At 46.2% G+C, this 20,339-nt stretch overlaps 1 protein-coding gene across 5 annotated transcripts in view; it reads right to left on the minus strand.

Annotated features, from left to right (window-relative positions):
* The window catches only part of RABEP1 (rabaptin, RAB GTPase binding effector protein 1), a 184,243-nt gene that overhangs the window by 89,004 nt on the left and 74,900 nt on the right, over positions 1-20,339 (minus strand). For 2 of the 5 annotated variants that reach the window (XM_082707828.1, XM_082707827.1), the window contains exon 1: positions 3,606-3,865. The exons of 2 other annotated variants lie outside the window; for them this stretch is intronic. In XM_082707828.1, coding sequence (XP_082563954.1) covers positions 3,606-3,639 — 34 coding nt within the window. In that variant the 5' untranslated portion in view covers positions 3,640-3,865. Of the gene's footprint in view, positions 1-3,605; positions 3,866-20,339 lie in introns of those variants that run through there. One more of the 5 variants, XM_082707829.1, reaches the window with a different exon arrangement.

The following is a 20,339-nucleotide window of genomic DNA, read 5'->3' on the forward strand; positions in this document are numbered from 1 at the left end:
CTTCTGAGTGATCTTCCCTCTTTCCCTCTCTTTCTCTCTCTCTCCCCCTCATTCTGTATCTAATCCAAATCCTGTTAGCCATACCCTCGAAATAATAACCTCCGTCAATACATCCAGTCCAAGCCTTACCATCTTCTTCCTAGACTCATGCCTTCCTGTCCTCTGTTGCCCATTTAGCAGCCAGAGTGATTTTTTTAAAACATAAGTCCTGTCCCATCACTCTTCTGCTCAAAACTCTCAATGGTTCCCATTGTGAAAGCCAATCAGTGCTCCTAAGGCCCTACGAGATCTGCCCTCACGCCATGACCCCTCACCTCATATCCTTCTGCTCTCCTCTACCTCTCCTCTCCCACCTCCCCACCAAGCCCCCCATAACTTCATTCTGGCCATACTGACCTCCATGCCCTTCCCCAAACATGCTAGACACACCATTCCTAAAAGCATGTATGTGCAAACACTGACCCTGTCTGGAACACTTTTACTCCAGACAGCCTCATAGCTGACCCTCTCTCCCTCCTTCAATGTCGTCTTCTCAATAAGGCTGACCAGCCCACCCCCCCCCCTTCCTTTTACCCTGGCTCGCTTCTTCCTTTTTTCCACAGCATTTGTCACCTGACAGTCTGTATCAGTTGCTTATGTTTGTAGTTTAGTATCTGTTTCTCCCGCACTGAGGCTGGGCTGTTTACCATCTGTGTTGCCCACCGATGTATCCCAAGTGCCTACAGCCGTGCCGGGCAAGTAGCTCGTCATCGGACTTCCTAGAACCTGGCACAGGGCTTGGCAAAGACTAGGTATACAAAATCTGTTCACTGAAGAACAGCATTTTTTCTATCAGGAGATACGAATTTAAAACAGCTGACGTTATCCAGGGCTGATAAAAGTGCAAAGGAAATCCACCCTCTCATACGCTGCTGGCAGGTATGTAAATCGATACCTTTTTTGAGATGAAGCTAGCAATCGCTATTAAAATTTAAACCACTCAGAGCTCACGTCCTTTAAGTCAGTACTCTTACAGACACAAGAGTCCCTTAAATATAGGTACAAGGATATCTACAGCAGCACTGCTTATAAAGTAATGAAAAACTTGTCCAACAGTGAAAACGAATTGTCCATCAACAGAAAAGCAGGCAAACAAATCCTGTGCAGCACACGCAGCCGACGGAATGGAGCAGATCGCTAACGCTGGCCTCGAAGGTAGTGGGTGACCTGGTTAACAGAGCAGAGGGCCCTAACGTTCCACAGGCTGCATCTGAACCATGGCTCCCCTGCCTCCTGGCTACGGAACTCTACAGACACCTTTATTGTTTGTGCCTCAGTTTCCTCATCAGTAAAACGGGAACAGTATTACAGCAACAAGGGCCTCACTGACCCCAAGATCTCCTGAGACAAGGCATGCAGAGCTGACTGCACAGGACAGGGCCTCGGGACCACTCGCATGCGTGTCATTACGGCCGTCGTGCGCTGAGTGAAACAGACAAGCTGCAGACCTATCTGCGGAGAGCATGTCCCCTTCACGAGAGCACTCAGCACGTCTGTGTAGCTACAGGTAAAAGTCAAGGGCAGGAAACTCACTAGTCGTGACCCCTGGGAGACAGGAGAAAACCTATTCTCTACAGGCACACATTTTTAATGGGGGGACTTTCCAAGGCAGTGCTTCTACATGAAAAATGAAAGCAAATGCTTCTATGATATAGTTTAACTTGGATTTTAAAATGTTAAAATTTGAAAATCTTTATAGTCTTAGAATTCTCAAGATGAAATGGAATCATCGGATGAAATTCCTACGGCTGTTCAAGTCACCTTGGTTCTAAATGAACACACTGAGATGCACCAGCAAACCAAACCAAAACAAAACCACCTTTCAATAAACTTGCAAAACAAGAAATTAAAAATAAGGGCATTATATTTCATTCTATCAATTTACACACAAGTCAGTCCTTTCCTTAATCTGCCGTATCTCGCTGAAAACAAAGGTGTGTCCAAAAAGTTACACGACACCAACACAAGTGACCAGCCCCCTCTAAACTAAAACGAGGACCGCAGGATTCAAGTAGGAAACTGGATGGTTCTCTCGGACTGCCCGTGTGGCTCAAAAGAATCCCGCACGTAGTTTCGAGACTCGGCAGGGCAAGGACATCGGAGGGAGCCTCAAAGCTCAGGTGTTAAGAAGTGACCTACACTGAGCTCCACCGACGAGAAAAATGACGGCCCCGTGACGGACTTCCAGACTGCGCTGACACAGGCGCTGCCCCTCCACTCACACTGAGAGTAAACACCGCGGTCCACGCAAACCGAACCTCGCGGGCCGCCCCAGGACTCGGAAAACCGGGAGTAAACCTGCACTAAGAATAGCTAAAGGACACCAGATTCCCACCCGCTCTCAAGTGCTTAGTCATCTCGGCATGTGGACAAGGAGGACCGCGCCACATCCCGGGAGAGCGGAGAGTCCTGCTGGGGCCGGGCTGCCAGGGCCACCTGCGCGCGCGGACCCGTGTCTGCATCCGAGCATCCCTCCCAGGCCGACAGCAGCCCGAAGCCGCTCCCGGCGCCCGCCGACGGCAGCAACCAGAGGGGCCTGTGGAAGCGCGGGCGCGCTCCCCAGACAGCCGCTGCGAAAGCGAGCGGACACGACCTCGGCCTGGCCACGGCCCCGCGCGCTCTCCCCGCACAGCTCCGGGAGGGGGCCCCACCGCTCCGCGGGCGGCCGGCGGGCCCTAACCGAGAACCGCCTCGGGCCCCCCAGAGGCCAAGTTCCCACGAAAGGCTGGAACTTCAGACGACCCCAGGCCCAGCCCCGCTCTCCAGGACGCGCCTGCTCTGCGTTCAGCTTCCCCGGCCACGGCCCGCTCCCGCCCAAGGCCGCGGGGCGCCCAGGCCCGGGGCAGCCGCACCCCCCGGGCCTCTCGCACCTGACACCCAGCCCAGCCACAAGCTCGCGGGCTCCCAGCAGGGCGCCAGCGAGCAACACCCACAGCGACGCGCCGGGCCTCTCCAGTGTGGGCCCAGCCCGCGCCCCCGGAGGCCACGAAGGCCTCCGGCAGCCCCGCCGGCGACTCAGGCCGGGCTCGCGCTCCCCGCAGAAGGCGAGCGTGCGAAGCTCCGCACGTCAGACGCCCTGTCCTTGCTGCCCCAGGCCCCGTTGCCACGGGGCGCGCGAGTCCACGCGGGCGGCCGTCCTCCCGGCACAGCAGAGGCAGGAGCCTCTCCTCGCGCGTGCCGAAGGTCAAGGAGGCGGCGTCTGCCCGGAGCTCGTCACGCGGGGGGGGGGGGGGGGGTCCTTGTCCTCCAGACCCCAGCCCCCGCCCCAGGCACCGGCACTGCCGGGCAGGCCGCACGGTCCCCCCGGGAGCGCCGCCCCGCCCCCGCCGCCCGCGGGCTGCCCCGCGCGCACGGAGGACGCCGGCGGGGCCCCGAAGTCCGCAGCCTCCCAGCCTCGCGGCCCACGTGCCAGGCCCTCCCCGCCGCCGCGCGCCCCGCGGCCTCCCGGTGCCCGCAGCCGCGTGCGCCTCCGCGCGCCCCCGCCGCGCCCCCAGCCGCCCGAGCGCCCCCGCGCCGCGCCGCCCCGCAGGCCGCGCCCGCCGCGCCGGCCATGGTGGGCGCCTCACCGTCGGGCTGAGGAGCCGGGCCCGGCTGCGCCATGACCGGGCGGCGGCCTGGCGGAGCGCGGCGGGCGGGCGGCCGGCGTCCCGGGATCCCGCGGGCTCAGCTGGCGGAGGAGGCGTCGACCGAGCCGCCGCCGCCGCCGCCCAGGGAGGAACCGCTAAGGCCGGAGCCGCCGGCGCCGCCACAGCCGCGGGCAGAGACGGACCCGAGCGCCGACCTCCGCCTCCTCATCCTGACAGCGGGAAATAAGCAGTGCGCAGGCGCGGGGGCCGGCGGCACGTGACCCGCCCGAGGGGAGGGGCGGGGCCTCGCGCGGCCGAGCGGGCGGGGCGGACAAGCCGGGCAGGGGGTCCGGGGGGCCGGGGCTGGCCGGGACGAGGAACGCGGGGACCCGGTAAGGGGCCGCCCGGCCGCCCGGGGGCCGCTCGCAGTGCTCCGCCCAGCACAGAGCGAGGAGAAACCGGGAAAGCCCAGCCGGGCGAGGAGACCGGGCGGTGGGTGAAGGGAGCGCAGAGGCTGCGGCCAACGCTTCTGGCTGTGCGACCTTGGGCCGGTCCCTGAACCTCCCGGGCCGCACGGAGCTTCCTCTGCGGGGCTGCTGCGGAGAGTGTCCGTGCGGGAGAGCATGAGCCCGTTTCTGGCGTCTCAGCACGGAGCACCTGTGTGCCACGGGACCTCTTGGGGCCCGGCGCTGGGAGGGCTGCTGGGGGGTGCGGCCGACACGGTCCCACGCTCATCGTGGGAGGCAGGAGACATGACAGGTGACATGCACTCAGGGCCGCCCGCTACCTGCGCAAGAGGCCTGCCCTGGAGGCCCCATGCGTTGGAGGCTCCCCTCTAGCCGCGTGTGGTCACAGCCCTCCCACAGGGTGCAGAGACCGTGCCCACCTGGCACCTGGGCCCCTCCTTCAGGCCCTGGTGCTGGGAAACCGTGAGCCCAGAATGCACCCCCACAACACACACACACACACACACACACACGGGCTGGAGACTGGGCCCCTTCCCCAGATCCATCCTCTCTAGAGCAGCAACTGGGCATGCCTACACGTAGCTAAGAGGCAGCTATGTCTGCGGGAGTGGAGGGCACATCACTTGGACATTTGAGCTGCCGTGTGCACACATGGTGGCAAGTGGGTTCCTGGGCCACAAGTCCAGCCCACGGGTGTGGGGCGTGGAGGAGGGCTCCTTTAACCACCTCAGTCAAGTGCCCACATCTCAGGAGTTCAGGAAATCTGAACTGAAGCCTGGCCTCCTGCATCACTTGTGGCGGCGGAATAGAACATATTAAGGTGAACAGATGAAATGATTTATAATTTTAAATAATTCGGGTAGGCATGTGGCATCTATTGGTACTTTTGCCCTAAATCCTGCTAACGTTAGGGAAGGACCTGAATACAGACCTGAGTTTTTTGAGCAGTTAATATCCTCGGATGGCGGTGTACCTTTGAGAAAACAAGCACCGGTTACTTCCCCTACTCACCACACCCCCTTAAATGTCTCTTGTGCGGGATAGGGCAGCCCAGTGCATCCTCTGTCTGGTGGTGACTAAGGAGAGGCAGAGCCGGAAAGATAGCAGATACCGATGCCCTTTACAGAAGGGACCCTTTCCAGGGAGTAAGAGACAAGCTTACTGCTATTGATAATCTGGGGCTTGAAGCCCAGCCTTCAAGATCAAGGTCACTCAGAAATAGGCTGCTGCTCTGGACAACTGAGACTCCTCATGTCAAACAAGCATTAAAAATAAAAGCAATTTTGAAATCAGGTAAGGAGCATGCAATAGTAGTGTACATTCTCCTATTTTTACATAAATCCTAAGACTCAGCAATTCCACCAGAAGTATGTAATTGTGTGCTCGGGCACCTGGGCAGCTCAATGGGTTAGGTGTCTGCCTTCAGCTCAGGTCATGATCTCAGGGTCCTGGGATCGAGCCCCACATCGGGCTCCCTGATCAGTGGGAAGTCTGCTTCTCCTTCTCCCTCTTGTGTTCCCTCTTTCTCTGTCAAATAGATGAATAAAATCTTTAAAAAAAAAAAAAACTAGCATGTGCTCAAAGCCTTTATAAGGTGTAAAAGGCAGGATTCCTCCATTCTAAAAGAAACTGAGACCAGATCTCAACACATAAAGTACTTATCGATTACACTGTGCAGGTGCCCCAGGAGACACATACGAGAACCTCTGAGATGGCATAGCTTATAACAGAGTAAACAAATAAATAACCTACATATTCATTAACACTAGACTAGATAAGTAAACAGGAAAGCACTCACACAATGGAATGCCTCCAGCAATGATGGTGAGAAAACTACCCCACAGAGTCATCATGCATGCTCTCACACATACGGAGGAAAAGAAGTGAATTATAAAGTAATAGATATGGCATGATTCCATTTCTGCACAGTTCCCAAACAGGCAAAACTAAACACGATGAGCGCGTAGTAAACTACAGACAGACGAGAACAAGTACCACAGAAGTCCTAGCAACGGCTCCGGAACCAGGGAGGGAGGGCGTAGAATCAGCAACAGCACCTCAAGAAGCTTGCCTTCTAGGGTACAGGCAACATGCTCTTTCTCCCCCGGGGCCATTTCAACTAATTATAAATATGGGACGTAGATGTGGTTTAGGTGAGAAAGACTGCGGGATATCTGCTCAAAATGCAAGCTTAACATGAGCAAATTTGACACAACGGCTGGAAAGTTCTTGTTTTTGTTTCGCATTCCTTAGAGTCCCAGCGTGTAGATGATGGGAAGTGATGCCTATCCCGCACTTTGCCCTGATTGGGTCATATCAGCTGTGCTGGCTGTGTTTGTTTTGCAACTATTATCTGCAGGGGGACACCCACCAGCTGGAGTGGGTGGGGCTCCAGGAAATGGAGAATCTGCAAAGTATTCTGTGCAAAGTCTACCTAGATTATCAGAGAAAGGTACTCTGGTGGGGGTGGGGGTGGGCACAAGGATGATTTGAGACACGAAGCTGTCCTTAAATCCAGGAGGATTGGCACACGCGAGTGCCGCACGATGAGATCGGAGCTCAATCCAAAGGACTTCTCTCAGCGAGCGCCAACCAGGGCTACCTTTGGAGGAGCAAGCTCCTTGTCTCTGCAAGCATGGGACAGATGGGTGTCTGGCAATCAGTCAGGGGGGCCGGGGAAGGACTCCTGCCACACTTGGGGGATCAGATTAGACCACCTGTGCAATCCTCTCCAGCCTCAAAGCTATAATAATGACAATAACAAGCCTGCTGCCTTTGGAACTTCACTAGGTGCTGTCCCATACATTATATCATTTAACTCCTTACAACCAAAAGGTGGACAACAGGCATGGGAAAGATAAACCAAATTTTCCTGGATAAATTTCATTTCAAATTTCTATCCTGTGCACACATGGCTCTCAGACCAGGTGTCCCAGCTTGGGATTCAGCTAATAGCATTCAGTTGTATTGGGGTTCTCTCTCTCTATCTATCTCTCTGCAACCCAGATTCCCAACAGCAGGAAGGGACCAGGAAATAAAGTCAAAGCACCATACTCCTCTGGCCTTTTCTGCCCTGGCTATGAGAGAGGAACAGGAATCAAGGGGATTCTTCCCCAGGGGCTCCATCTGTGTCTAGGAACCTGAAGACTTGGAAGGTTCCCAACCTGGGTACTGCCTTCCTCATTAAGAGTCTCCAAGAAGAGTGCACCAGGGACAGACACCTCTATGTCCTCAGCCATAATCCCCCAGCCTGGTCTCTCTCTCTCTCTCTCTCTCTCTCTCTCACACACACACACACACACACACACACACACACACACACACATCCCCTTATGCATCTGCCCTCAAGCAGCAACTGTCCCCTCCTGGGACCTAGAGTGGGAAGATGGTGATCTCTAATACTTGCTCTAAACCATCCTTGCCCAACCCCATCCCAGGTGACAAGTATATGGAGGGGTGACTCTCTCACACTCTTGTGAGATACAGCTTGGCATCCAGGGAAGAACTCCAGGCTTGCAATTAGAAGACCTAGAATCCTGGCACAGGTGAGCTGTTGACCCAGAACTCACTACGTGGTACTTTCTCCATAAATGTCTGCCTCCAGCGATCCTTCTCTCCTTTCCTTCCTTTTCCCCTGGGCCAGCAGTTTCCATCCTGGTGACGAGGGATCCCTGGACCTTAGAAGTCAGTGTGAAGTTACTCCTAGGAATCCAGGGCAGAAACTCCCACTATTTTCAAAGCTTAACAGAATCATTCCATTTACCTTAGATAAGGTCCCGAGGCTAAAATGTCAATTGCTTTGAGCAGAAATCATACCACATTGCTTCTCTCATGCTGATTGGAAGTTCCTACCCCAGCTTTATATTAGCTGTTGATTAATAATATAGAGGGATCCGCGATTACCTAATATATGCAGTTCACCAGGGAAGTAAGTGTCTTTAGAACCAATGGGTGCTCCTTTCTCTCTGAATTCCCCTTTTATAACATCAACCATACAGGGACATAACTGGAAATAAAGGTGGCCAACATCTACGAGTACATACCATGGACCAAGCACAGGGCAAAGTGCTTTACCCTTACATCCTAAGACCCTTACGGTGGGGAGTGGAGGTGGGAAATGCTGACAGCTCATTTCATAGATGATGGGACCATGGAGGTCACATAAACAATCCAAGGTCACAGAGCTAGTAAGTGATAGAGCTGAGACTGAAAACCAGGGTGTCTGGGTCCAGTGTCCACGTGGGTATATTCCATGCTACGTTGCCAACTAGCCATGTGTCTTTTTCTCACATTGGGGAAGATGGCAAATCCCAGAAAAAAGGCATAGTTGTTGTTTTTTTTTTTTAAGTGGACTTCATGCCCACCATAGAGCCCAACACAGGGCTTGAACTCAAGATCTGAGCTGAGATCAAGAGTCGTACACTTAACGCACTGAGCCACCAGGCACCCGGGGACACCGTCATTTTCACATTATATGTCTAGCGCCTGACCTAAGGAGTGCTCAGTAAATACTTATTAAATGAATCAGGGAGTGAATGAATAAAAGAATGACTAACACTAGGGATATACAGAGCAAAGAAAAGAGAACCCTCGGTGGTGAGATATGCAACCTGCAGATTAAATCTGTGAGATTCGGTTCTGCTTCGTTGGGACTCACCTGCCTCTCCCTTCTCACTGGGTCACACAAACCATCATTTCTATCACTGCTACTAATAATACCCACCCCTAACTGAGCACCTATGAGGTACTAGAGATTTTACCACAATTATCCCTTCGATGATAAGAGCCTAAAGCCCTCTGCTGTAGGAACGTAGATTCCATTTATTAGTCTAGAGCTCAGAGGAGTTAAAAGACTTGCCCATGTCACATGGTGAAAGGACCAGTATTCAAATCCAACTCTGTCTGACTCGAAAGCATATGTATGCCATTTTGCCAGTGGCGCTGGGTAGCCACGTCTGCTAGATACCAGTGAATACCCACCCCCACGGCTATGCCATTATCAACTACACTCATTTTTAGAATTGTCAGCAATATCTCCAGAAGTCATCTTACCTTTTATTTCTTAGGTTGTTTGTTGTTGTTGTTGTTTGTCAAAATGCTCCAGTAAAATTCTAAGTGTAATTTTTTTTTAATACAGATAAAGCAAAAGTACTCCCTCAACCTCTCTTCCCTGCTACACCCACGCAATCCCACGCCCCTCCCGGAGGCAAACGACGACTATCAGCTTTCCATGAATCCTTTCAGACATTTTTCTATGCATTTACAGACATGCAGCAACGTGCCTCTGTTTCATGTTCCCCACATAGATAAGATCACATCGTATGCATGATTCTGAACTTGCTTTTTTCCCTTAGTCTTTTTAACTCTCCCATAATTTTCCAGTTCAGTAAGTGGTTGGGTTAATTACAATTTTTCACTACGTGGGTGGGGGGAAGCATATGCAAGCCTAATTAGTCATTTTGTGTGAGTGATTTTTCCTAGACACTTACCTACCCACCTGGAATTACCAGATCAAAAGTCACGAACACTTCCTTGTAACAGATAGCAAGAAATTACTCTCCAGAAGTATCACGCCATAGTACATCCCTATGGACGGTGTGTGAACATGATCGCTTGCTTCTGCACGTCTGGACCAAAGCTGGCTTCTCTCAATCTTTGCCAGTCTGATGGGCAAAAGATGATATGGTCACGTCATTTTAGTGACCCATTTCCCTGACTATCAGCGAGGTTAGGGATCTTGTCATATTTTGGCTACCTGTTTATCCTCATCTATCACGAATTTGACGCATCTCTTTGCCCGTTTGTCACTGGTTGTTTGCCTTTTATTATTGATTTGGAGGAATTCTTAACATAGTCTGGATATGAATCTTTTGTGTGTTAAATACAGTGTATTTTCCCCCAGTTTGTTATTTGTCTTTTAATTTGAATAACAAATTTTTATTTATTCACAGATGTTTTCAATTTTAATTGTCAACTTATCTGGCTCTTCACCGTTTCTGGATTTTTCATCTTCTCCAAAAAGGCATTTCTCACCCCCAAATTCATGAATGGATTCTCAATAGTCTTCCCAAAATTTCCCCAATATTTTTATATTTTTGGTTTCTCATGGTTAGGTTTTAATCTACTAGAAAGAACTTTTCATACAGTACAAGGGAAGGGATCTGAATTTATTTTCTTTTTTTGGTTAGGATTGCCCCCAAATCATGATTTCTCCACTTTTATGGCTGACACATTTTTATAAGTATTCTAAGTATATTTTATGGCTGATAAATTCTTATATGTATTAACTAGAATTATTTTTGTTGCAAGAAAAACAACCCTCAAATGGTTTTTTAAAAAAGAAGAAGGAAGAGGTGGAATAGGAGAAAGGGAATTTGTTCCTAAAACAGACATGTTTCAAACAGCAACTGGTTGAGGGAGAGGCCGTGAATTAAATCAACTAGAGCAGTGGGGGATGGGGAGACTCTGCCCAAGACCCAGGAGGGAAGATGGGCGCACCCATGGGAAGATGTGGAGGGGAATGACATTCGTCCAAAGAAAGGAGAAACTTGTAAAAATCCCAGGAGTAGGGGGCGCCTGGGTGGCTCAGTGGGGGCTAAAGCCTCTGCCTTCGGCTCAGGTCGCAGTGATCTCAGGGTCCTGGGATCGAGCCCCGCGTCAGGCTCTCTGCACCGCGGGGAGCCTGCTTCCCCCTCTCTCTCTGCCTGCCTCTCTGCCTACTTGTGATCTGTCAAATAAATAAAAATCTTAAAAAAAAAAAAATCCCAGGAGTATAACAAGCCTGGCACGTTCAGCAGACAAAAGAAAGCCTCTAGGACCAGCGGGGTGGGGACAGCTGGAGATCTTGGCAAGAGTCAATGTCCGTGAGATGGAGAAGCCACGGCAAGGAACTGAACTGTGTGTTCTCTGTGGTTCTTTGATTTCCACCTGCCGTGGGAAGCCACTGGAGAGTTTTAAACAGAAGACCCCATAGGATTTGATTTATACTTTTAAGGAGATCATCCTGGTCACTGTTTGGAAAGTGGGTTATGGGGCAGGGACGAGGGAGAGGTGGAAGTGGGGAGGCCAGCTAGGAAGTGCTGCCAGGGTCAGGGACATAGATGATGCTGGCTTGGTCTGGGGCTTTATCAGAGGAGATAGAGAAAAACAACACCAGGTGGGTGTTTGGATATCATTTATTGGGCTGAGGAATTACCAAGGGGGGGAAATAAAGAATTCTGTCTTTCCCATGATAGACGGAAGACTGCCTATTGGGTCTGTAAGTGGAAATATCAAGTAGATGGTTGGGCATATGAGTTTGGAGCTGAGTACAGGCATGGTTTGGAGTCACCAGCTTAGAAGATACTTACACTCAACAGCCAGAATGTCTCAAAGAGAGCTACAAAAAACTACAAGAACAAAACTAAAAACCTGATAGAAAACACCGCAGTTCACTTCAGAAATCTTCAAAAGTTCTTTACACATACCAAAAGATGCTCAATTTCACTCAAATCAAAACTCAAAATGAAACCACACTGAGATATATTTATCACCCACTGGCTAACAAAACCTCGAGAGGCTGACAACCCATCCCATTAGTGAAGCTGTGAGAAAAGACCCTCTCGCCTGCTGTCCAGAGCACAAAATGGAACAAAGGCTATGGAGGGAAAAGTTGGTAGTATTTAACAAAATTATGTATTAATATGGATTGACCCCTTGGTCCAGTAATCTCAGGAAGGGTTTTTTGTTTTTGTTTTTAAGATTTTATTTTTAAGTAATTTCTATACCCAGTGAAAGGCTCAAACTCACAACCCCGAGATCAAGAGTCGCAGGCTCCATTGACCGAGCCAGCAGGGTGGCCCAGATCTAGTGATCTGCTTTACAGGAAGCTACCCCAAGGACACACCTGTAAAAAAAAAAAAAAAGAAAAGAAAAGAAAAGAAAAAAGAAAAAAAAAAGAAAGTTATTCGCTGTGGCACGATCTTTGATAGCAAAATATTAAATACAACCCAGATGCCACCTACACGGGAAAAGTGTTGAGTTAAAAGTACTACAGCCATACAACTGAGTACTTTGCAGCCATAAAAGACCATGAACAGGAGTACTACGCTCTAGAACAAAATGAAGACCAAGACATGCTGCTAAGTGGTAAAAATGCAGAGGTCAAAAGTATATACAGTGTGTAACATTTTATATTAAAAAATGGGGAAAGGGGCGCCTGGGTGGCTCAGTGGTTTAAGCCACTGCCTTCGGCTCAGGTCATGATCTCAGGGTCCTGGGATCGAGTCCCGCATCGGGCTCTCTGCTCAGCGGGGAGCCTGCTTCCCTCTCTCTCTCTCTGCCTGCCTCTCCATCTACTGTCAAATAAATAAATAAAATCTTTAAAAAAAAAAAATGGGGAAAGAATTCTATATGTTCTGTATTTCCTAATTTTTATTATGGTTCTATTGAAATATAATCCATATAACACAAAACTCACCACTTTATTTTAATTTTAAATTTTTAAAAAGATTTTATTTATTTATTTGACAGACAGAGATCATAAGCAGGCAGAGAGGCAGGCAGAGAGTGAGGGGGAAGCAGGCTCCCCGCCAAGCAGAGAGCCCAATGCGGGGCTCAATCCCAGGACCCCGGGATCATGACCTGAGCAGAAGGCAGAGACTTTAACCCACTGAGCCACCCAGGCACCCCTAATTTTAATTTTTTTTAAAAGAGAGAGCTCACACAAGTGAGGAGAGGGAGGGTAAGGAGAGGCAAAGAGAATCTTGGGCAGGCTCCACACTCAGCGCAAGTCCAACATGGGGCTGGACCCCAAAACTTCGAGATTATGTCCTGAGCCAAAATCAAGAGTTAGACGCTTAACCGACTGAGCCACCTGGGCACCCCAAAACTCACCATTTTATTTTTTTTAAGATTTTATTTATTTATTTGAGAGAGAGGCAGTGAGAGAGAGCATGAGCGAGGAGAAGATCAGAGGGAGAAGCAGACTCCCCATGGAGCTGGGAGCCCGATGCTGGACTCAATCCTGGGACTCCGGGATCATGACCCAAGCCGAAAGCAGTCGTCCAACCAACTGAGCCACCCAGGCGTCCCAAAACTGAACATTTTAAAGTATACACATCAGTGCTGTACAATATATTCATGAAGATAGATAGCCATCACCACAGTCAGTTTTAGAACATTTCATCACACCAGAAGAAACCCCATTCCCATTAGAATCACAACCTGTCTCCTCTCCCTCCAGCACTGGGCAACCACTTCTCTGTTTTCCACGTACGTGGATTTTCCCATTCTGGACATTTCATACAGATGGAACCATAAATATGTTCTCTTTTGTGTCTGTCTTCCTTCACTAAGCATAATGCTTCCAAGATTCATTCATGTTGGGGTAGGTGTCCATATTTCGTTTCCTTTTGGGGCCAAGTAATATTCCATTGGTTGTATGGATACACCCCATTTCATTTACCCACTCATCAGCTGAGAAGCATCTGGGTTATTTCCATGTAAGTTCACTGTGAATATTCATGGACACGTATGGACACATGTTTCCATCTTACTTTTGGTACAGAACCATGTGTGAAATTACTGGGTCATAGACTAACTCCGTGTTTGGTATTTTCAGGAACTGCCAAACTGTTTTCCAAAGAGGTACACCATTTTACAATTGTACAGTGTGTGAGGGTTCCAAATCCCCACAACTTTGCCAACACTTGGTATTTATTTCCTCTTTTTAAAATTTTAGCCAACCTAGTGGGCTAAATAATAATAATAAATAATTAATAATAATAAGTTGTTACCTTATTGAGGAGTATTCCCCTGCAATTTCCTGATGATTAACAATGTCGAACCATCTTTCCATGTGCTTACTGGCCATTTGCATGTCTTCTTTGGAAGAATGTCTGTTCTGATCCTTTGCCCACTTCTAAATTGGGTTATTTTTCTTTATACTGTTGAGTTGTAAGAGTTCTTTTTATATTCTGGATTCAGGTCTCTTATACATGTGATATTTTGAAATCAAGAAGTGTGAGGCTTCCAGCTTTACTCTTCTTTATTAAGATTGTTTTTGCTATTCTGGGTTCCTTGAATTCCCATATGAGCTTTAGGATCAACTTGCCAGTTTCTTCAAAGAAAGCAGCTGAGCTATTAAATGACATCATGTTGCTTCTACAGACCCTTTTGAGAATGCTGCCTTCTTAACAATATAAAATCTTCCAATCCATGAATATGGTATGTTTTTCCATTTATTTCTATCTTAAAGTTCTTGCAGTGATGTTTTCTAGTTTTTGGAGTATAAATTTTGCTCTTCTTTTGTTAAATGTATCCCTAGGCATTTCATAGTTTTTGAACCATTGTACATGGAATTGATTTCTTAATTTCATTTGTAGATTTTTTTTTGCAGCTAGTGTATAGAAATATAACTGATTTTTGTACATTAGTTTTGTATCCTGCACCCTTGATGAACTCATTTATTAGTTCTAATGGTTTTTTAGTGGATTTTCTTAGGATTTTCTATATGTACAATCATGTCGTCTGAGCATATAATTGTACTATTTTCTTTCCAATCTTGCCTAATTGCCCTGGATAGATGTTCCAGTCTGATCTTGAATAGAAGTGATGAGAGTGCAAATCTCTGTATCGCTCTTGATTTAGAAGGCAAGCTTTCATTATTTTACAAAGTATCACACCCACCATATACCACCAGACATAGTGTCTTAAACACATATCACTTAAGAACAAACATGCACTGTGAGCACTAAACACAGTATCTCACATGTATATCACAATACACAGACACTATCCACCACTTGCCTCACAGATGTACCACTAAACACAGTAGCACACACCATGTGTGACTAAACACAGTGTTTCATGTGGTAAAACATACATCACACACCACTAAACACAGTATCTCACATGCACCAGACACCACTAACCTCAGGGGCTCCTACATATATCACAAAAATACAGGTTTTCATAGATATCCTTTATCAGGTTGAGGAATTGTACTCCTACTTTACTTAGTTTTTTTTTTCCCCCAATGAGAGAGGGTGTTGGACTTCATCGAATGATCTTTCTGTGTCTATTGAGATGATCCTATTCTTTCCTTTTATCTAAATCGATATGGTGTATAATACTAATTGATTTTCAGGTGTTTGGCTAGTCTTCCATTCCTGGAATAAATCCCACATTTTATGTTTTGCTGACTTTGCTTTGCTAGTACTTTGTTGAGGATTTTTGCATCTGTATTCGTAAGAAATACTGGTCTGTAGTTTTCTTTTTTGTGGTGTCTTTTTTGGTTTTGGTATCAGGATAATACTAGCCTTAGAGAATGATTGGAGATGTGTCCTCTCATACTTCTTTTAAGAGTTTGTGAAGTATTGGTATTAATTCTTCTTTAAACATTTAATAGAATTTACCGGTGGAGCTATCTGGTCCTAAGCTTTTCTTTCTAAGTAGTTTTTTCTTATTAATAACTAAATCTCATTATTTGCTATAGATCTATTTATATTTTCTATTTCTTCATGAGTCAGTTTCAGCAGTTTCTTTCTAGGACTTTGTCCATTTCATTTATCTAACTTATTGGCAAACAATTGCTCATAATATTTTCTTATTATCCTAACATTTCTATAAGGTTGGTAGTAATGTTCCCTATTTATAGTTCCTAATCTCATGAAAGGTTTGTCAATTTTGCTGATCTTTTCAAAGAACCAACTTTGGTTCTGTTGATTTTTCTCTATTGTTTTTCCATTCTCTGTTTCATTTATTTTTACTCTAATCTTTACCATTTTCATTCTGCAGGCTATTTCAGGTTTCATTCACTCTTCTTTTTCTAGTTTCCTAATATATGATTTTTTGTTATTGGCTTAAAGTATATCTTCTTTTTAATATATGCACCTACAGCCATAATATTCCTCTAATCACTCCTGTATCCATAACCCATTAATTCTGATAATGTTAATTGATAATTAATAATAATCTGATAATTCTGATTGTGTTTTCATTTCAAAGTAATTTCTAATTTCCCTTGTGATTTTTCAACCCATTGGTTATTTAGAAATGTGTTAATTTCCACATACTTGTGAATTTCCTAAATATCCTTATGCTACTAAATTCTAATTTCATTCCACTGTGGCTGGAGAACATACTTTATACGATTCCGATCCTTTTAAACTCACTGAGGCTTATTTTATGGCCTAACACAATGTTATAGCCTAACACAATGTTACAACTTAGAAAATATTCTATGAGCCCTGGAAAAGAATGTGTTTTTTGCTCTTGTTGGGTGGTGTTAGGTCTAATTGGCTTATCGTGTTGTCCAAGTCATGCATTTCCTTGTTGACCTTTCTAGCTGCTTCACTGATTACTGAAAATGGGGTATTGAAGCCAACTATTGTTGTTGAATTGTCTATATCTTCCTTTAATTCTGTCACTTTGTGCTTCATTGGGGCTCTTTTATTAGGCCCTTACATATTTATAATTACAAAGGGTTAACCTTTTTATTATTATAAAATGTTCTTCTTTGTTGCAAGGGGCAATTTTTGCTTTAAAGTTCATTTTATATGGTTTTAGTGCCATTATTCTACTTCTCATTTGAAGACTATTTGTAGGGATTATCTGTTCCATTCCTTTAACATCTTTGAATTTAAATGGTACTTGAAACAGCATGTACTTAATGATTTTTTTAATCCATTGCCAATCTTGGCCTTTTGGTTGGACTATTTAATACATTTACATTTAATGTAATTACTGATAAAATATGAGGAAATTAATACATCTATAAACACATATATAAACACTTTAAAATTATTGTTTTATACACTTGCCTGTTAATTCCAACAGTATAAAAAAGTTACAAATAAAAAGAGTGAAAGTTTGCTGTCTTATATCTATGTAGTTACCTTTATTGTTATTCTTTATTTCTCCATGTGGATTTGAATTACTGTCTATGTATTTGCATTTTGGTATGAAGGATTCCCTTTAGTATTGTTTGCAGGGAAGATATGCTAGCAGCAAATTTTTTAGATTTTGTATATCTGAGAGTATCTTAATTTCTCCTTCATTTTTGTGTGATTGTTTTGCTGATATGGAATTTTTAAGCTGACGGTCTTTGTCCTTCAGCACCTTTTTTTTTTAAAAGATTTTATTTATTTATTTGACACAGAGAGAGGCAGCGAGTGAAGAAACACAAGCAAGGGGAGGGGTATAGGGAGAAGCAGGCTCCCCACTGAGCAGAGAGTCCAATGCAGGGCTGGATCCCACCCTGGGATCACGACCTGAGCCAAAGGCAGAGGCTTAATGACTGAGTCCCCCCCGCCCCGGGCACCCCTCAGCACTTCCAATATATCATTCCACTGTGTTCTGGCCTCCAGCATTTCTGATGATATGCCAGCTGTTAGTGTTGAGGATTTCTTGTATGTGATAAGTCATTTTTCATCTCCTACTTTTGGGAATCGCTCTTCAGCTTTAGTTTTCAACAGTCCTGTGTGCCGGGGTAGGCATCATTGGAGTCCACCACACTCGGAGTTAGCTGAGCTTTCTGGATGTACAAATTAATGTTTTTCGTCAAATTTGGGAAATTGTCTGGCATTATTTCTTTAAACATTCTCTTTCTCTCTCTTCTCCTCCTGATGTGTGTGTCCCACTAGAGTCTTAGACCCTGTTCACTTTTCATTATTTTTTCTTTCTGTTTTTCAGACTGCATGATCTCAAATGACCTATTTTCAAGTTTGCTGATTCTTTCTTCTGCCAGTTCAAATCTCCCTGCCACCTTTCATGATTGTTTCATTTCCGTTGCTATACTTTTCAATGCCTGACTTTGTATTTGGTCCCTGTGCATAATTTCCACATCTTTATTGAAATTCTCCTACTATAATTTAGTTCTTTAGTGATGCCTTCCTTTAGTTCTCTGAGTATATCTATAAAAGTTGATTCTAAGGCTTTATCTAGTAAATTAAATCCAACTTCCTCAGCAACAGCCTCACTTGACTGCTTTTGTGGGGTACCTGGGGGGCTCAGTCCATTCAGCATCTGCCTTTGGTTTAGGTCATGATCCCCAGATCCTGGGATCGAGCCCCACACCTGGATCCTTGCTTAGCACGGAGCTTGCTTCTCTCTCTACCTACCACTCCCCCGGCTTGTGCTCTCTCTCTCTCTCTGTCAAAAAATAAATTAAATATTTTTTTAAAAAATTGACTGCTTTTTCTGTGTATGTGCAGACATTGTTTCATGTCCAGACATGAAAAATGTCTCATTATGAATCATAATTGTCTTTCTTGGAAACTGGACCTTTTATTTTATTTTGTTTTACTTTTTGAAACTGGACATTTAAATAATATGATGTATCTGAAAATTAGATTCCCCCTCCCAGGATTTGTTGTCTGTCTGTGATGCTATTGTTGTCGGTTGGTGTAATGACTCTTCCAGACTCATTCTGCAAAGTCTGTATTTCTTGAACGTGCAGTGGGGAAGTCTCTATCCAATTAGTTTAGCCGAAGGCTGATAATTAGACAGAGATTTCCTTAAATGCCTTGTGAAGCAGATTCACAAGAGGTTTGTGTATGTGTGTGTGTGTGTGCACACGCGCGTGTGTCCTGTCAGGATTCCGATGCTCCAGTGCATGCCTACAACTCTGCCTTACCCTTCATTTCCTGCTTGCTCAGGGCCTCAAGGTGGGTCACAAGTAGACACTGGGGCCTCTCGGGCATTTCGTAGACATGTCCCCAGCCCTGCACATGCAGGTGTCTTTCAAAGTCCCAGAGTAAGTCAGAGATCATCAAAGCCCTCTGCGGACGTCTCATTTCCAAGCTTTTCCTTTCAAGTTCTTAGGTTGGCCTCTTGTTGCCTCCAACTGGCATTACCGCCTCAGAGAGCTATGATGTTAACCAATTGCAACTGGTTGGGTTTTTTTTTTTTTTTCCCCAACAAATGTCCTGGGGATAGGGCTGTTGGCACAGGGTAAGCTCTGAGTCAGTTCAAATAAAAACGAGCCCTTGAGAGTGGAGATTTTTAAGGAGCTGCCAGACAGATAAATGGTGAAGGTTTTCTGTGTTGGGGGGAAGTTCAAACCTATTCTGGCCCCTCTGGCAACTTCTAGGCTGGTGGTTTTCACACGTACTCTAGTTCCAAGTCTACTGCAGAGAGAAGGAGAGGAGGGATGAGAAAGGAGTAAGCTAAAATGCCAGATATCGTTCTGTTTCTGCCTAGTTTCCACTGTTTCTCGTCAGTAAGTCCTTCTCAGGTTTTAGCAAGACTTGGGTGAATTTCTAGAGTTCTAAAACAGTTGATTTTGACCATTTTTGCCAGTGTTTCTGTTGCTTTTATGGAGGAGATTTCCAGAGACTTTTACTTGGCCTCTAGAAGGGCTTCTGTCCGTATTTATTTTTTCCCAGGATACAGGATAGATCAGAGTGTAATAAAAGTCATAATACAGAGAGTAATTCTCAAACTATTTCAGGTATAGTGTAGGATAGAGCAAATGCACAAGTATGTTGATTTTGCCGAGAGCTAGGATTCTTACGGCAGCAGAAGGAAGGCACAAGTTCAGAAGGATGAAGGCGCAGCGGTATCTGTTGAAGGTGAATTGGTCGTGTTAATATCAGCGTATGATCTCTAAAAATGTGTATTTTTTTAAGAGCTCATGATTTTTGCTCCATCTACTGGAAGGGCTTAGAAGCACCCAGATGCAGTGAACACATCTGGCACCCAGTTCATCCAAATACCATGCTCCACTAAAAAAAAAAAAAGGAGGAGGAGGAATATTTGGAGACATAGATGATCCCAGGCAGGGGCAGGGAAAAGGGAAGGTGAGCCTGAAACATATTTTGTGCCAGAAAGCAAAGAAGACTAAGACCAAGTAAGTTCAAAGTCTCGCAATGGCATGGATGAAACCAGAAGGTGTAATGCTGCGTGAAACGAGTGAGCCAGAGAAAGACCCGTCCCGTATGATCTCACTCCTATGTGGAGGTTAAGAAACAAAACAAATGCCTAAAGAAACAGAGACAAACCAAGAAAGAGACTCTTCACCGTAGAGAAGAAAGTGATGGTCACCAAAGTGGAGGCGGGTGAGGGGATGGGGGACACAGGGGTGGGAATTCAGGAGGACACTTGCCGCCATGAGCACTGGGTAATATACGCAGGTGTTGAATCCCTATGTTGTACACCTGAAACTAAGATAACATTATGTGTTAACTACACCAGAACTAAAATAAAAAATAAAAGGCAGATTTTCAAAAAAGAAGCAATCAGTGGTTGGAGCAACCAGAGAGAACACCTGCTTCTAACACCTAAG

Source organism: Mustela nivalis (assembly GCF_964662115.1).
Source record: "Mustela nivalis genome assembly, chromosome: 17".
Lineage (NCBI taxonomy): Eukaryota > Metazoa > Chordata > Mammalia > Carnivora > Mustelidae > Mustela > Mustela nivalis.